At 36.3% G+C, this 18318-nt stretch overlaps 1 protein-coding gene across 1 annotated transcript in view; it reads left to right on the top strand.

The window, feature by feature from the left end:
- IFIH1 (interferon induced with helicase C domain 1) overlaps nucleotides 1-18318 on the top strand; it is a 58106-nt gene that overhangs the window by 25991 nt on the left and 13797 nt on the right. Inside the window, exons 4-8 of the mRNA XM_007105288.4 lie at nucleotides 1827-1931; nucleotides 7408-7628; nucleotides 14962-15172; nucleotides 16237-16454; nucleotides 17618-17734. Coding sequence (XP_007105350.1) covers nucleotides 1827-1931; nucleotides 7408-7628; nucleotides 14962-15172; nucleotides 16237-16454; nucleotides 17618-17734 — 872 coding nt within the window. The remainder of the gene's footprint in view (nucleotides 1-1826; nucleotides 1932-7407; nucleotides 7629-14961; nucleotides 15173-16236; nucleotides 16455-17617; nucleotides 17735-18318) is intronic.

Genomic DNA, 18318 nt, shown 5'->3' with positions numbered 1-18318 from the left:
CTGTCTGTTTTTCACCCGTTTCTATTTCCAGTTTAAATATGTGACACTCAGACTAGCTTTACATAGCTTAAGCCTTCTTTAATATAATTTATTTAGTGCATTTGGAAGCTTTAGCATAAAATAATAATTATCTAACACGTATAAATATTATGAAACATTATTAATTGTAAAGATATTTTATTTATTTATTTAAGCCGCACCACATGGCTTGCAGGATCTTAGTTCCCCAACCAGGGATTGAACCCAGGCCCCGGCAGTGAAAGCACGGAGTTCTAACCACTGGACAGCCACGGAATTCCCAAGAGAATTTTAAATGACATCTTGCCCTAGTAATCCACCAACTACTTGAATTTTATTTCATTTAACAATCACCAGCAATTAAAGTGCAAAGAGCTTGTTGTACCTAATATTACTCCATGGTTGTCAAATCCTGTGAGATAAATTGTGCTAGCTCCATTTTATCTTTTATTGTATTCATTTATATTTATTTTATTGAAGTATAGTTGATGCACAATATTTATATAGGTTACAGCAGTACACAATTTTTAAAGATTATACTCTGTTTATAGTTATTGTAAACTATTGGCTATATTCCCTGTGTTGTACAGTATATCCTGTAGCTTATTTTGTAATAAGCTATTTTATAATAGCTTGTGCCTCTACTGGCCTCATTTTATTTTTATTTTTATTTTTTATTTGTTTTTTGCGGTACGCGGGCCTCTCACCGCCGTGGCCTCTCCCGTTGCGGAGCACAGCCTGCGGACGTGCAGGCTCAGCGGCCATGGCTCACGGGCCCAGCCGCTTCGTGGCATGTGGGATCTTCCCGGACCGGGGCACGAACCCGTGTCCCCTGCATCGGCAGGCAGACTCTCAACCACTGCGCCACCAGGGAAGCCCTGGCCCCATTTTAAATAAGGGGAAGGAAGTTAGGCTCACAGCATTGCCAACAGCAAATTTCACAAGTCTTTCTAATTCCAAAACCAACATCTGTAACCATCTTTCATTTATTTTTACCAGTTCAGCAATAGTTCTGATCCTTGCGGGTGGGATTGCATAAATCCTTGGAAATAAACTGTAAGGAGGGAAGTTTTCCCTTGAGGGAAGGAAGGTTTTCAAAAGGAACTGATACTGAGTACTGAAAAGAAAAAATCAGGATTAAGAAGTGAAAGACGTACCCTTGCCCCTCATATTAATTGTAATTCTTTGATGGAAGCTTAGTTTAAGTACAGTAAAGAAAAAACATTATTTCCAACTTCATGTAAGCTCCTAGTGCACTGCAAGGCCAGGCTTTCATGATATTCTTCCTGAGTAACTTCTGTGTGAGATTTTAAAGTTATGTGTATCACTGAACTGCTATTTTCATAACCTGTCAGTAGAACCATGTACTTCATTAATTCATTAATTTTTTCTATAATTTATTAATTCTCTACCATTTTACATGAAAATGACTCAATGGTTTCTATAATAGTACTTTTGTTTAAATGATATTATCAGGCCTAGATCTTCTTTTTTTGGACAAAATTTACACATAGGGGGACGACAAAAGTCATAAACCCTTACAGAGTTGCATGACCTCTCATATTGGATGAATGGTACTTTAAGTAGGTAGATATATGTATTTGATTCAGTCCCCGACAGCTGCTCATCCATAGTGGAGTTTTTAAACGTCGCTTGCCAGAAACTCTTACCTTTTATTCGTAGTCGTCTGGGTGTGCCTTCTCCACTTGCATTGAACTGTATGTACTGTGTGCTGTAGAGGTGTGCAGTTAAAATACGTTTATTCTCAGAAATATTTTAAAAATATTTTAAAATGTTTTCCTTTGCAGAATCAGACACAAGTTTGGCAGAAGGAAGTGTCAGCTGCTTAGATGAAAGTCTTGGACATAACAGCAACATGGGCAGTGATTCAGGCACCATGGGAAGTGATTCAGGTACTGCCTAACTGTTGTGTAAACCTTAAAAAGTGTGAAATAAGACACCATATAGTGGAAAGCATGGGGGCTGTTCATACCCTCCCTAATGTATTTATGCAATTAAAGCAATTCTTTTCTACAGTTGAAGTAGTTTTGGAACTTTGCCATTCACTTTCTTTAAAAGTACAACTTACAAAAGTCTTAGAATCAAGCTCTCTAATTTTGATCCAGCACATAGCTTTTTGGTCTGGCATATGCCACGTTCCATAGAATCATGTAATCTATGTTATTTATGTGATCTGTTTCAATTAATCTGACTGCTTTCAAATTATGTACTCAATTTTGTACATTTATTTCCAACCCCTAATTTTTTAAAATTAAAATACATTAGAAATAAAAAGTACTATCAATAAGATGAGTATGACTGTAGTTAATGGCATATAATGAGTCCTTCTTAAAATAAGGGCTAGAATTTACACATATAGTTAAAAGAATTTCAATTTGTATAAGCACCTCTTTCATTGAGTTTGCAAAATACTTTCATCACTAAATGAGAAATTTACTAGGTATTTCCCAAATTGTTCTTCATATCAGTTGACTATCCCACCAGCAATAAATAAGAGTGCCTCTTCCCAATCCCCACACTTTAGCAAAACTTACCTGTTATCAGACACCCTAACTTTTGTCAGTCTGATCGATTTCAAATCTCTTCTTTCTGTTCTTTGAATGTGCACTTCCATTATTATTACTGAGGTAAAATGTTAACATCTTTTAAGAATGGATGATGGGTCCTTGGATGTCTGTTACACAACTTTCTAATATTTGAAATATTTTATAGTTAATATTTGTTTGAAATATTTTATAGTTAAACTTAACAAATTAGCACAAACAAAAAACAATGTTTTGCAGTGTGGCCAGCTAAGAGGCAGCAGCAAAATGGCAAATTAAGAACAAATTACTTCATTCTTCATTCGTTCTGTGATTGAGTTGTAGAAAACATGGAGAAAATATTGTGTACTTTAGATTATCCTGCATTGTCAGAAGGATTCTAGAAATTTACATCTACAATAGGCTTAAAGGGGCAAAACAGTTTACATAAAGATGGCCATCTGCCCTAAAAGCTTTCCCAATTGGAATGTACCACCTCTTTTATTTAAATGCCCTTTTCTCTTAGTAACACCGCTGAATCTCTTAGAACAAGTTGGTTTGAGGAAACACAATTCACCAAATGTCAGTCATAACTTTAATGTGAATTAAAAAGGGTTAATTAATTTTCTGTTCAATTTAGTCAGTGTTTATTAAGTTCTTGCCATGTGCATATTTCTGTAGATTGTATTTGTTATTTCTATGCTTGTTATACAACTGTTAAATTTAATATTTAACATTTTTATTAAATGCTATTGATGCTAGAACTCAAAATATAGTCTAGCTAATATTTAACATCTTTATGGTTGCTTTAAGCTTCTGAACCTCATCCTAATTTTTGTTTGTCTAAGTAAGGGCTTTTCAACAATATTCATTCATTTAATAAATATTTAATGGATATTCTCTATGTGCCGGGCATTTTGTCAGTTTAGAGCTGTTAGCAAATGTAACTATTTACTGATTTTCAGTCTTCAATGTGGCATGAAAGGCATGATAAATCTGAATGCAACCTACTTTTAAAAAGCAAATACATTTTCAAAGGCAAATACATTTGAAGACAAACACATTTTTAAAGGGCACTCATTGAAGCTCTGGATGGTCAGTGTTTAGGAACAAAGACTAGTGGGTATAAAATTGCATAGTGGGTAGCAAAATTCTGAAATTTTAAAATTCTGAAATTCCTTTCCCTCAGGTGCATGATATAGGCTGAAGTGGAAATCAATTCAAAAACAGGTTTATGTAAACTGCAAATTGTTAAACACATATTGAATCACTGAAAGCATTACAGTGTTTGGGATTATGTTTTAACTTCTGAGGTTGGCATCAAAGGGACCCTATTCCACATGCCCTTTGTCCACCTTCAAAGGTTACATGATGGGCCTTAAGGATCATGGACGTGACATTATGTTCCTTCTTAGAAATATTATTATGCCCTAGTAAGCATAATTAGTGGCACTTTTAAAGTTTAAGTATTCTAATTATACTATGGGAGGTTTTTTTGTTTTTCTGTTTCTCATTCGCAGAGAGATATACTGCTTCTCTCAAAGTGGCAATATTTTTGGCAATGCACATTGGCCTGATATATAGAAAGTGTTTCCTTACTATTTCGAGGTAATATCTGTTAATATTTCTCCAGCTGGAACGGTGTATTTTTCTGGGGTTACATACTATAGGTAAAGGAATACTTTGTCGATTTCAAACACATGCAGTGACAGACCTTTTCTCTCCAAGAATAACTCAGCTGTCAAAATCAATGTGAGAATGAAATTTGCCACATGGTGTAGTTCCAATAGAATGTTATTATTTAAGCCCTATTTGATTTTGTTTTTTGACCATTTGTATGGTATAGTATAATTTTAAGATCTTTGATTAATATTTGTCATAGAGGATGGGCACAATGTTATTCAAAGCCTGTGCATATTTTAAATACCATTTTCGTTGTTGCATTTAATTGATTTTGCTTTTCAAAGACAGCCAAAAACAACAAACAAACAAAACCCAAACATTTTTTTTTTTTTAAAGGAAATTGGCTCCTGGCTCCTTGATACCAGCCCAATTCTCTCCTTCTGGTGGCAGAGAAGAGAAAATTCTCTTTTCGTTGCTTATGTGGATACATTCTTCCATCCCTATGTCAGAGGATGTGATAAGGCAAGAATCAGGCTGAATATTTAGCACTCACCCAGCTCTTTTTCTTTGGATGCTATCCTCACAATGAATCCAGCTCTAATTTTTCCATATTGACTCTGTGCCTCTCTTTTAAACTCGGGGGCACCCATCAAGTTTCCTGGACTTGACTCAAAAAAATATGGAAGATATTGAGCTGTCCACTAGCCAGATATTTTCAGTGGCAGTAGTGGAGTGCCCTAGCCTCTGAAGTCCTTGAAAACAAGGACTGTGTTCTTGGGAGTGCCTGGCATTTAGTAGGCACCCAGTAAATGTTTACTTCGGAATGAATGAGTGGTACATGACTAGATAAGTAACAGTAAACATCATGCATTTGGTTCAAGAATTAAATTTTGAACACGATAGCTCTTAACTCTTCTTAAGCGTATTAGTACAACAAATATCTAATATACATGAGTGATATTGATGTCTTACTCATTTGACTTCATTTTAGATTCCTGGAAAAGAGACTTGGAAAATTGGTCTCAGTTTCTCTTTTTAATTTTTGTTACCCAAGGATGTAGTAGTAAGCATGAAAAGCAAAAGGGGAAAATGATTATTTAAAAAGTACATGCAGGGCTTCCCTGGTGGCGCAGTGGTTGAGAGTCCGCCTGCTGATGCAGGGGACACGGGTTCGTGCCCCGGTCCGGGAAGATCCCACATGCCGCGGAGCGGCTAGGCCCGTGAGCCATGGCCATTGAGCCTGCGCGTCCGGAGCCTGTGCTCCGCAACGGGAGAGACCACAACAGTGAGAGGCCCGCGTACCGCAAAAAAAAAAAAAAAAAAAGTACATGCAACTATTTTGAGAGAAGCTGAATTTTATTATTTTCTTAAATCTATGAAAAAAATGTACCTAGAGTGAAATTAAACAGAGAGAATTTGCTAATATCTTTTAATAAATTTCCTACCTCAAATGGCAATTTAGCAAAAGTAAATTCCTGGATCTTGGTGTTAAAGCAGAATTTAAAATACATCTTCCTTTGCAAACATTCTGGCTCTTTTGGAAAAGTTAGGTGGCAAATTCTCAAAATATAGGTGGAATATTAGAATTTTGATAATCTATAAAAGCCACTTAGAGAAATAATGATATTCTTAAATCAACTTGAATCTTACATAAATATAATAAAGATGAATTATAATTGCTATAGAGTTCAAAACAAGCATGGAAAGAAAACTTGTCAATGTATGTTTTTAAAAGCTGGTGATCTTGAATGAGTTTTTCCTGACAGTCATAGTAAATGAATCAGCAGTTGAGCCAATGATAACGTAAATGTATTGCATATGTGTCTACTCATCCATACAGAAGGCAAATTTCCTGCCAGGTGAGTAGATGACCCTTACTAAGTGGTATTTGGTGTGAATTTTCCTACCTGTTCAGATAGTGCTATAACAACAAGTTAAAACCCAGTTAAATAGAATCATCCAGTTCCTGAAATGGAACCATCAGCAACTTTTTTGAAGTTAATGGGATTATGTTAGTTTAGTTTTATTGCAATCATTGATAAGAGAAAGAACGCTTACTTCACGTGTAATGAAATACTGATAAGTGCTGTCATTTCATTTTTTCTGTAATTACATAAAGCATAAGATGGGCTTTTAAATTGATGTAATATTTATTTTACTGCATTCCACATGGTAAATAATACATTTTTAGATCTTTTCCCCTGACTAATTAGATAAATATGGTCACCTCTAAACAAAATATATTTAAACCAAGATATATTATAATGATTTGATTCTAATGTTTATAAAATTAATGTATGTTAGTACTTATTTTATCAGTATTTTAAATTTAGAAATCTATGTTAATTGGAAATATTTTTAATATATTGTGGTTTGAGTTTCAGGAAAATATGAATACGTGGAAACATACCTATAAAGAAGTGATAAAAATCACATTCAAAACCAAATGGCAAAATTAGTGACAATTCAGTTAAAACCAACAAAATCATTTTTCAGTGAAAACATAAAAATTAAAGGCTAGCACGGGAGATTTTCCTTTTCCCTAAATATTGCTTCTGTTTAATCTGGTTGTCTTAAATGGCAAAAATGGGATTTTGGGGGAACCATTTTTAGATATTTGAGATAGATGATAGATAGATAGATAGATAGATAGATAGATAGATAGATAGAAGTGCTCTTTGGTATTTGGTTTGTCAGGTAAGTTTTTCAAATGAAGGAAAGTAGCATCAGCTCTAATATTTCTTTGCGATAAAAAGTGAGGGGAAATACAGAACAAGGAGGACTAATGAGTCCTACTTTCCCAGTTCCTCTTGATCTGTTGGTGGAAAGGCTAAGAGAAAAAACTGGGGCAGAATGGTTCCACAGAGAAACGGCAAGTCTGATGCATTAAGAACCATAAACTGCCAAGTCTGCACCACAGTCATTTCCACTTGGTTTTGCCCACTCTGTGAAAAGAGTCTTCTGTGTTGCCCCCTCCTAGGCCTCCATCCTGTTAATTCATTCCCTCTGTACCCGCATCTCCCCAGGCCACTTCCATAGCGCTTGGGTTGTATCCGGCAGATGCAGAGAGCTGACACCCATTTGGTACAGAAAATAGAAATTTGGTTTGGACCACACATGAAAGGAAATTTAAGCCACAATATTTATGTTCAGTTTCAGGCCTCCTAGCCTTAGTTATATTGTTGCCTATTTCCTTATTTTTCTTCCTTTTCACCTCCTTCAGATGAAGAGAATGAGGTACAAAGAGCATCCCCTGAGTCAGAAATGCATCTCAGGCCTTACCAACTGGAAGTGGCCCAGCCAGCCTTGGAGGGGAAGAATATCATTATATGCCTCCCTACAGGAAGTGGGAAAACCAGAGTGGCTGTTTACATTGCCAAGGATCACTTGGACAAGAAGAAAAAAGCATCTGAACTTGGAAAAGTTATAGTCCTTGTCAATAAGGTATTCAAACAGCACATAAATAGAACATGGTTTATTTTCATTTTATTTTTCTGAAGCATTTGTATAGTGACATTTGTAACAATGGATCACACATTTAGTTTAATTAGGAAAAATGTCAAAATAAGTAATTTATTTTAAATCTTTGCTTTTCCAGCTATATGTAATATCTCAGTTATTAGCCGTTAAAGTCGATTTTTTTTCTCTTGAGCCAGAACATTAAGTTAAATAGCTGTAACTGAGGTATAAAGAGTATTTTACCCAGATTTTCTTTAAGGTGAACTGGTACTAATTTATCACTGCATATGAACATAAATGACCTCAAGATATCCCTGGAATCTAGGCTTAAACATTGTGTTCTAGAGTCTCTTTAACCACTGACCCTTAGTCAAAAGTGGCAAGTGCTCTTTATTCAGAATACATGCAATTTCGTTTGAAGATGAAGAGAAAATTAAGTGAATATTTGGCTGATTTATATCAAATTAAATAGATAAATAATTTTCAGATATTTTGTATATGTAAATATATACATATATCATTCAATGCAACTGAGATTTTCTTTAGTATTTATATCTTAGGGTTTTTGAAGCCTATCTTCATAAACACGTATAGGTCTCCTTCATTTTAAATAAAATCTAGTTATCTGAGCTTTATTCAGATACATCAGAGTTTATTAATTTATAAATTTGCAAATTGGGAATATTAATCTTTACCATTTTATGGAGTAAAATTGAGTACACTTTTCCATGACCAGAAACAGTCTTTTTTCCCATTACTTATGGTAACTAGATTCTCATTTACTCCTTTACAGAAATTATAGTAATAGACTATATATGTAACTTTCCTCTATTTTTTGGATTTCTATTATGCTGAAAGTTTTAGTTGCAACCCGCTTTTCAGTACTAAAGAAACATACTCAGAATCCACTATCTTAATGATTTATGTCATGTAGCTCCAAACGTACTTTGTATGTACATGCTAAGCATAAAGACTGCTCCTTTATTCTTACATGCCCACTATTTGAACAGTTTTTGTGTATGTGTGTGTGTGTGTGTGGTAATGGTGATAGGTTAGAATTTTTTTCCATGGCTTTTCATGTATTTCCTTTATTAAGGATATTATCTTTTGGAATAAAAGAAATCTAGGTGTGAATACAATTTCTACCTACCAGTAATTTGATCTTGGGCAAATCACTAACTTCTCTTACTTTAGTTTCTTCATCTGTAAAGTGAATAAAAGAATATTACCCTATACAGGGTTGGAAGTTTAAATTAGATAATCTATCTAAAACCTAAGAGTGACTCAGTAAATATTAGCCCTTTCTTCCATCCCTTCCTCCTCACCTTTATAACTAATAAAGCGGAATTCCTTAACCAGTGAGCAGGGTCTTAAGTGCCAGGTCCAGAGAAGAGAACAAAGTTAACTGGATTTGAAACCACTTCAGCTGATGCTCTTGATACCATTTGAACATTCTGCCATTTCCTCAAACTCATTCCCTTCATCTACTCTCCCAAAGAGCTCTCCTTCCCTACTTGTCTGTCTCTCTGTTGGTTATATTACCTCCTCCGAAGCACATAGCCTCAAAACCTATGAATTATTTTTGATTCATCACCTTCCTTTTCTTCCCTTATCGGGTCACAGCATCATCGACTATCAGATTTGAAATACGCCTTCGAGATCCAGTTTTTATCCATTGCTGAGTGGTTCTCTCACCTCTGCTGAGTAACTTCTCATATCAAGGAGGTCCTCCTTCTACCAAGACAGCTCAATCCATTCTTTGAACAACTGTCACTGCTGGAAAGCCCTACCTGCATTCATCAAAATCTGTTTCTCTGGAATACACACTCATTGGTTAGTGTTCTTTCCTCTGTGATTATACAGAGTAAGCTGAGTCTTAATTCTTCTGCCTTATAACAGCGCTTCACATAGAGAAGGAAGGCTTGCATCATGTGACTCTAAAGTGATTTTTCTCTTAGTTTCCTGGGATAAATACTTCCAGTTGCTTTATACGTTCTTCATATAACATGGTTTCCAGACTTTTCATCATCCTGAGAGCTCATACTTTTCCAGACATTATCTAAAACCCTGTTAAAACACAGTGTCTAGGGCCAGACAAAATACTATAGATATAGTCTTAGTGCAGCGTATAGGAGAGATGAGATGTGACATTAGGTCCGTGACTGGGTTTGCCTTTGTCACCAGTTCTGGCACCACAGACTCATCTGGAGTTTTCTATAACCTAAGAATCCTCAGCTCCTTTTCATTTGAAAATCTGTTAAACTAGGCCTCTCGTTATTTTTGTGCAGTTAATTTTGAGCCTAAATGCAAATACTTACATTTATTTTTTTCATATTATTCATCTTGATTGATCTTTTCAGGTGTCATATTTTTGTATGCATCTCACGCACCTTTCTTTTTGTATAACTCCTTATCCTCTCAGTGCTGTATTCTGGTTGCGAATCTTTCATCCCATTGGATCGAGGTGATACTTACAAATGCACATTTGCAGCCATGTTGTTTTTTGTTTTTTGTTTTTGCGGTACGCGGGCCTCTCACTGTTGTGGCCTCTCCCGTTGCGGAGCACAGGCTCCGGACGCGCAGGCTCAGCGGCCATGGCTCACGGGCCCAGCCGCTCCGCGGCATGTGGGATCTTCCCGGACCGGGGCACGAACCCATGTCCTCTGCATTGGCAGGTGGACTCTCAACCACTGCGCCACCAGGGAAGCCCTGCAGCCATGTTTAAATGTTAAATTATCCTCATTAGTTACTCATATGCATTGCATTGTTGTGTAGACATTTAAGGACATGGGTCTAATTCCTGATCTGTTTCCCTGTTGTTTTTCCCCTAAGAATTATTAGAAATCCCTCCACTAGATCTTCCATCTATGTCATAATCGTTTACTTTATTATCCCATTTCTTTGAATTTTAAAGTAATTTCAGCTTTAATTCTTTTTGATTGAGTCAGGTAATCTCAGGCCCAGTAAGTCAATATAACCTGCATTCTGTATTTGGCCCAATGGCAAGGTATTATAACCCTTGATCTAGGAAGGAGAAATCCTGTTCCTAACACCATTTACTTTTATCTCCCTCCATCCTTTCCAAAGTTATCACCTTTAGATGCAGGGAAAAATGAAAACACCACCTGTGTTCCCAGACTTTCTATTTCCTAACTAGGGCTTCAACATCATGAGAGAGAAATCCCAGGTTCCTTCAGATGCTATAATGCAGCCCCATATGATTCAGCAGAAGTGGGTAGCCGTTGGGTTTGATTAGTCTTGGGAGGCACTCTGTCACACCTCAGGAAAAGGCTCCAAGAGGCCCACACGCCTCCCAGTTAGCCATGTCAGGCTTGCATCTGGCTCTCTCTGTGTCCTTCAGTAGGAAGTCAACACCACCCAAAGTGAGTCTCAGGATTTCCAACACCTGCTACCACCTGTGACAATGTCTTTCTGTTCTGTAGACCAGAAGATGCTGCTTCTTTGGAAGATCTCGGCCCACCCTTTATGGGCAGAACCTCAGGTTTTTATGCCACTCCATAGTATAGAGATTCTTAAATCATTCAACAACATGAGAGTATTTAAAGACAAATCAAATGCAGATCCTGCCCTCAAGGAATCTATAGTCTAGGAAATGAGAGATATGTATTAATATAGTAATAAATATTGTATTACACTTTGTATTATCTCATTAAAACCACACAGCTATTCTTTGAAGTAACCATAATTATCTCCATTTTACCAATCAGGAAACAGAGGCTTTGAGGCTTTAATTGGCCTGTCAGGGGTCATCCGGCCAATAAGCAGCAGAGCTGAGACTTGAACGATTTTCTTCTGAAGTGAACTGGTCCTCCCTTCTGTCATTCTCCACTGCTAGAATAAAAGGATGGTGAAATACCAGGGAAGTTTTCTGAGTACTGGCAATATGTCAGACTCTATTTCATTTAATTTTCATAACAATTCCACCACAGGTTAATATTTTCCTGACTTTATTAATGTGGAAATCGAGATGATTAAGAGCCTTGTCCAAGGTCACACAATAAGCAAGTAGCTGGAGCAGTTGTTTTCAGAGCTCACTTTCTCTCCTCTGGAGCATGCTATATCCACTAAATTTAATTTTCCTTCTCTTCCCCAGAATCTTTTTTACGGACTTCCTTCTTAGATTATTTCCTCTTTCTTGTATAAGTAGAAGGAAAAGAATAGTTCTAGAAAAGTGAATTGGAAATGACTTTGTGGAAGAAAGAGAAGAGCTGTGGTTCTCAAATTTTAAAAAGACCTAAATGTCATATTGGAAGCTTCATAAAAGTGCAAACTTCCGCTTCCCTGGTTGCTCAGTGGTTAAGAATCCACCTGCCAATTCAGGGGACACGGGTTCGAGTTCTGGTCTGGGAAAAGCCCACCTGCCGCGGAGCAACTAAGCCACGCTCCACAGCTATTGAACCTGTGCTCTAGAGCCCTCAAGCCACAACTACTGAAGCCTGCGCACATAGAGACCATGCTCTGCAACAAGAGAAGCCACGGCAATGAGAAGCCCGTGCACAAAAAAAAGGAGCACAAGCTTCAAGACTCAGTCCCCAGAGATGGTTGGTCCCTAGATTAAGTAGTTCTTGGGTGGGGCTCAGGAGTCTGTATTTTCCAAATCTCTGAATTGATTTTGTGGCAAGTAGACCAGAGACTTCACTTTGGGGTTGGAGGCGGGTGGGTAGGCGGGAACCACTAACTGAAAATTTCTCTTTCTACCCCGTGTTATGCTCTTTCACTTACCAAACTTGGTTATTGATTCATTTTGTTTCCTTGGAATTCATGGATTCCATTTAACCCCTTCTCCCCTCCACATTCACACTTAGAAGCCCTCAACATTTCTACTAAATAATAATACAAAGACGTGTTCTTCCTACATGATTCTCTCCAGCCAGCCCTTATTTTTCACATAAGTGGAGTTCATCTCAAGTAAAAAAAAAAAAAAAAAAAAAGGAATAATGCATACCTTGCAGACCAGTGGAAAGATAACCACTGATCACATTATCAGGTAATTACATTATAAGGAGTATAATGCACATTCTTTGATGTTTGCCCTTGAAACTCTTCCTGCCAACTCTATTTGCCACACTGTACATTCCTGGGATTCCATTGTACAAATTCTCCTAGGATATGACCTTCAAGATGGCCTGGTTATTCCTTTCCCCAGTATAGGAGCTATTCTGAATGACTAGTGATGTGTAGCCTTGAGGTGTCAACTCAGCCACCTTCAGCAGGCACTACAACATAGAGAGTCAGCTCTTTTTTTCTCTACATGCAACAAAACCTTTATTAACACTTTGAACAGGTTCAGCTATTACCGAAGCTGGTAATTTCTAAATGTAAATTGGGGTAGAACGAAGAGTAATGCCATCATTTGGGCATTGTGAATGAAAGACTGAAGAATTGACAGCCACCCCTCCGACAGAGGAGCAGGTACAAGGGCAATGTTTTCTGGAAGTTGTAGTCAGATAGAGTGAGGCCATTTTCCATCTGCTTGCCTGTAGCGATGAGCTCTGCTGGCCAGTGGGGATGCCTTCTTTATTCGGGATTTTAGCTTTCACTTATATTCTCCATCATATCACTGGGTTCCTCCTCCAGGGTGATGGTCCTGCAGGTCAGGGTCTTCACGGAGATTTGCATTTTGTCCTGTTAGCGAATGTGAAAATATTGTGAGTCACCAATCAGGTCGAGTCACCTCAGAGCCAACGCACTCACTGGACAGCCTCTCTGAAAGAGTTTTCACTGATTTGGTGTTTTTGTTTTTGTTTTGTTCTTTAATTGAAGTATAATTGATTTACAGTGTTCCAGGTGTACAACACAGTGCTTCAGTTTTATAAATATATAAATATTATATATACTCTTTTTCAGATTCTTTTCCACTATAGGTCATTACAAGATATTGAACATAGTTCCCTGTTCTATACAGTATGTCCTTATTATTTATCTATTTTATATATAGTAGTGTGTATCTGTTAATCCCCAATTCCCAGTTTATCCCTTCCCCGCCTTTCCCCTTTGGTAATCATACTTTTTTTTGTTTTCTTTTTCTTTTTTTTTCTTTTTGACTGCACCATGCAGCTTGTGGGATCTCAGTTCCCCGACCAGGGATTGAACCTGGGCCATGGCAGAGAAAGTCCGGAATCCTAACCACTAGGTCACTAGGGAACTCCCATAAGTTTGTTTTCTATGTCTGTGAGTCTATTTCTAGTTTATAAATAAGTTCACTTGTATCATTTTTTAAGATTCCGCATATAAGTGATATCATATCATTATTTGTCTTTCTCTGTCTGACTTACTTCACTTAGTAGGATAATCTCCAGGTCCATCCATGTTGCTGCATGTGGCTTTATTTAATTCTTTTTTATGGCTGAGTAATATTCCATTGTATATGTATACCAAATCTTTTTTATCCATTCATCTGCTGATGGACATTTAGGTTGCTTCAATGTCTTGGCTATTGTAAATAATGCTGCTATGAACACTGGGGTGCATGTGTCTTTTCAAATTAGGGTTTTCATCTTTTCCAGATATACGCCCAGGAGTGGGATTGCTGAATCATATGATTACTGAATTTTTATTTTTTAAGGAACCTGCTATTTTGTTCTTTCTCAGCCACCAAAGAGAGTCCAGCAGTCCATCCCTTCACCGCCATCCTTTCCCTTAGGCAATGTCTTGCCTCTTCACCTTTGGTTTTCTGCTTCCTCTAATTCCTTAGGCAGGTTGCCTCTGGCCTGATTCCCAAAAAATAACTCTACAGAACAATTCATAAGGGTCCTATGAACGGTTATACAAAATTTAAAGTACTCTGCTTGGTGTTCATAGCCCTTTATAGCTTGACCCTGTTTTACAATCTCAAAATTTATTTCTTATTCAGCCTTAGTTTCAGTTTATCTCTTCATTGACCCATAGTTTACAAGATTAAAGTTCCTCCTAAACCCCTCTTTTGAGGGGTCAGTTGCTTCTTCCATTTAGCTGTCACTTTCTATGTGTTTCCATGGGAGAATGATCACATTGTGTTGTGATCATTTGTATTGTTTTGTTGATTCTTGGTCCTTGTGCTCAGCTAGAATGAGTTCCCGACAGTTGTCAACCATAATTTAAACATCTTTGTGTCCCAGACACAATGTCTATACCTAATAAGACATTCAATAGATGCATATTGACATGTGAATGAATGGAATGATGGATAGGTTGTCACACCTAATTAACTGATAATGCAAATACCTCTGTTAATGCTTGACACATAGTAGGCTTTTGATCAATATTCCTTTTGTTTGACAATGCTCTTTCTCTCTTTTTAACTTTGGCATTTTTAAAGGTACCATTAGTTGAACAGCACTTCCACAAAGAGTTTGAACCATTTTTGAAGAAATGGTATCATGTTACTAGATTAAGTGGTGATACCCAATTGAAAATAACATTTCCAGAAGTTGTCAAGTCTCATGATGTTATTATCAGTACAGCTCAAATCCTTGAAAACTCCCTTTTAAACTTAGAAGAAGGCGAAGATGATGGTGTACAGTTGTCAGGTAGGTTGAAATGTTTATTTTTGTAAAAAGAATTAGTAATACTAAAGGTAGTAACAGAGGCTGTATTAGTTACATAATTTTTAAAATGTTGATTCTTTTTGATTTATTATTTTTTATCAATTTTTAATTGACGTATACTTGATTTACAATGTATAATTTCTGCTGTACAGCAAAATGATTCATTTCTACATATAATACATTCTTTTTTATATTCTTTTCCATTATCGTTTATCATAGGATATTGAATATAGTTCTCTGTGCTGTACAGTAGTATTTTGTTGTTTATCCATTCTAGGTATAAAAGCTTACATCTGCTAACCCTAACCTCCCACTCCATAATTTTGATTTAGATTGTCTTCCATTGCTTAAGTTTTCATTCAAACCCTTCTTCCTTAGGGAAGCAGACAAAAAGTTGGAAAAGTTTTTAATTAGTTCACTTTATTCTGCATAAGAATATCATGATTAAATCACTTACTGGACTTTTCATTTACTCCGTATTTTTAATTACCGACAAGTTCTTTTTACATATTAGTGGATCCTGTTAGATATGCCTTCTTCTCCATAGAAGAAATACAATCCTTTCTATTTTGTGGGGGATGGGAAGAAAAGGTAAGAGAGAGGTAGGGAAAGAAGTATATATAATCATAATAATTAAATGCAATGTTAAAACAAGGTAAAATTATTCCTCTTTAAATCATGTTTTTCATTTGATAGAATGAAAATAAAATTCAGCAACTTAAAATTAGATATTTTTTAAAGAACAAAAATGTAATCCTGAGAGTTTTGAGGAATAAGCCAGGGTTTGAAGTCCATCCCATAACACTTTTTAGATCTATAAATTTTCCAAAACTCATCTATTAAGTGGGCATAGTGTCTAACAGGGATAGTTTCATGATTAATATAAACTGTATATTATAAACATCAGCATATACAGGTGGCTAGGATAATTACATTTCCCCTTAAAAGGTGAAAGGTGCTTGGCTGCTCAGTTTCCTAGCTTAAAGGTACTTTTACACTGTACCTTGCCAAGATGGACAAATGAACCATTTGAATTTTCTTTTAAGACTTTTCTCTCATCATTATTGATGAATGCCATCACACCAACAAAGAAGAAGTCTATAATAACATCATGAGGCGTTATTTGCACCAGAAGTTGAAAAACAACAGACTTGAGAAAGAAAACAAACCAGTGATTCCCTTACCTCAGATACTGGGACTGACAGCATCACCAGGTGTTGGAGGGGCCCAAAAGCAAGCCAAAGCTGAAGAACACATTTTAAAAGTAAGTAAATCATTAACTTTATGCATAACCAAGAAAACCAAAGTTAAAGAAAATGCCAGTGCTTCCTGGGTAAGATTAAGTCCAAGTGCCATGGTGTGCATGAAAGATGGTATTCCATGATCATCACTTAAGTGAACCTATACACTTTAAAGTAAATACACTCAATCTTCTACAAAACAGTAAGTGCCTTAATAAATAACTATGACACAGAACAATATCACAAAAATTGTGGAAAGCAAATGTAATTAGTGAAAAATTGGGACAAATGAAATACCTTCTTTTAAATATCTACCCCTATTGTTAAACTTAATGATCTACTTGATATAGAAATATGCATACACTATGAAAGTTTCTAATTTTTATACACATTCCATGAGTTTCAAAATTGTATAATTTCTTCTGTGCCTTTTTTTGTTCTGTGTGATACTCGGATTCTGGGCAATTCAAATTAAATAGGAAAATGGAGATATGAGAACCTTTAATTAAAGGTGTATTTCTTGTCAGCTGCCCCCAAATGGTAACAACACATAAAGTACTATTGTTGATCTCAAGCCTTGAATGAATTCAGAGTAACTCACAAAGTATGTTGGCACCGAGGCATTGCATTTGTATTTTAAGTCCCTTTAAGCTGAAGTCAGTAAAAATCATATAAAGTAGACAAAAGCACAATTATTGGTTCCAACATATAATTTATTACTAGCATTAAGGACTAACTCCAATCTAAATCCAGGCACATGGGCTTTGACTGCTCCTGTCTTTGCACTGCCCTCTTTTATATGTAGAAGAAAGTGGTAATATGATCCATGGATGTCAAGATGACCCTTAAAATGCCTCATGTAATATGGTTAGCTCATAACCATTCTCTTCCCATCTCTGCAATTTTCTGTACTCTCTCCACGTCAATTTTTCCAGCTGGAAAATGGAATGTAAGGAGTGAAAATAAATACTTTTTTTTTTCTGGAATTTTTCACCAACTTGATTTAGAAGTTCTTTTTTTACTCTATCAGGATAAATGTTTTTGGTTAGTCAGATCCACAGTAAAGCAATACTAAAATGCTATGTTTAGCAAATCATGCTACCTACTTCTTACATGAGAAAGAATTCTACATTGAATCAATTGAAAGGGAAAAGTATTTGAATATTGAAAAACGTCTCTTTTTCAGATATGTGCCAATCTTGATGCATTTACCATTAAAATGGTGAAAGAAAATACTAATCAACTTAAAGACCAAATAAAGGAGCCATGTAAAAAGTTCGTAATCGCAGATGACACCAAAGAAGTATGTGCTTAAATTTTTATATTCATTTGATAGATGATATGGTACACAACTGAACGATGCAAAGATTATTTATACTGACCATCTGAAGAATGTTATTTTATATTTTTAGCAAAAAAGTTACAGTGTTTTTCCTTTTTTACTGATATTGGGCAGCAAAGCACTGCTGTGAAGTCTCTCTTCAATTCTTCTTTCAGTTTTCTAGTTTATATGAAGAGTAGCTCAGTAGTTGGTTGACTCCATATGAGCTGCGATGGGGTAGGTGTGGCAGAGGGGATGAGGAGAGTTGTAAGGCTAAACTAGAGGAATCACCATAGTTTCTTTTATTCTTTTTACTTTCTTGATGAATTCCAGAATTGATTTCCTGACATTGAACAGAGGCAACAGATTACAGTTGGCAATGATAATGGGAATCCTACCTACCTGACACATTTACTTTCTTATGAAAATACTTATGGTAAAGCAGTGAAATATTTAATTTAATGGTATTTTTGTGATGAACACCTTCACTGATTATAAAAACCAACTGAGGGCTTCCCTGGTGGCGCAGTGGTTGAGAGTCCGCCTGCCGATGCAGGGGACACGGG

This window comes from Physeter macrocephalus, chromosome 2, assembly GCF_002837175.3.
Source record: "Physeter macrocephalus isolate SW-GA chromosome 2, ASM283717v5, whole genome shotgun sequence".
Classification (NCBI taxonomy): domain Eukaryota; kingdom Metazoa; phylum Chordata; class Mammalia; order Artiodactyla; family Physeteridae; genus Physeter; species Physeter macrocephalus.
This window is presented reverse-complemented; position numbering and strand designations above follow the sequence as displayed.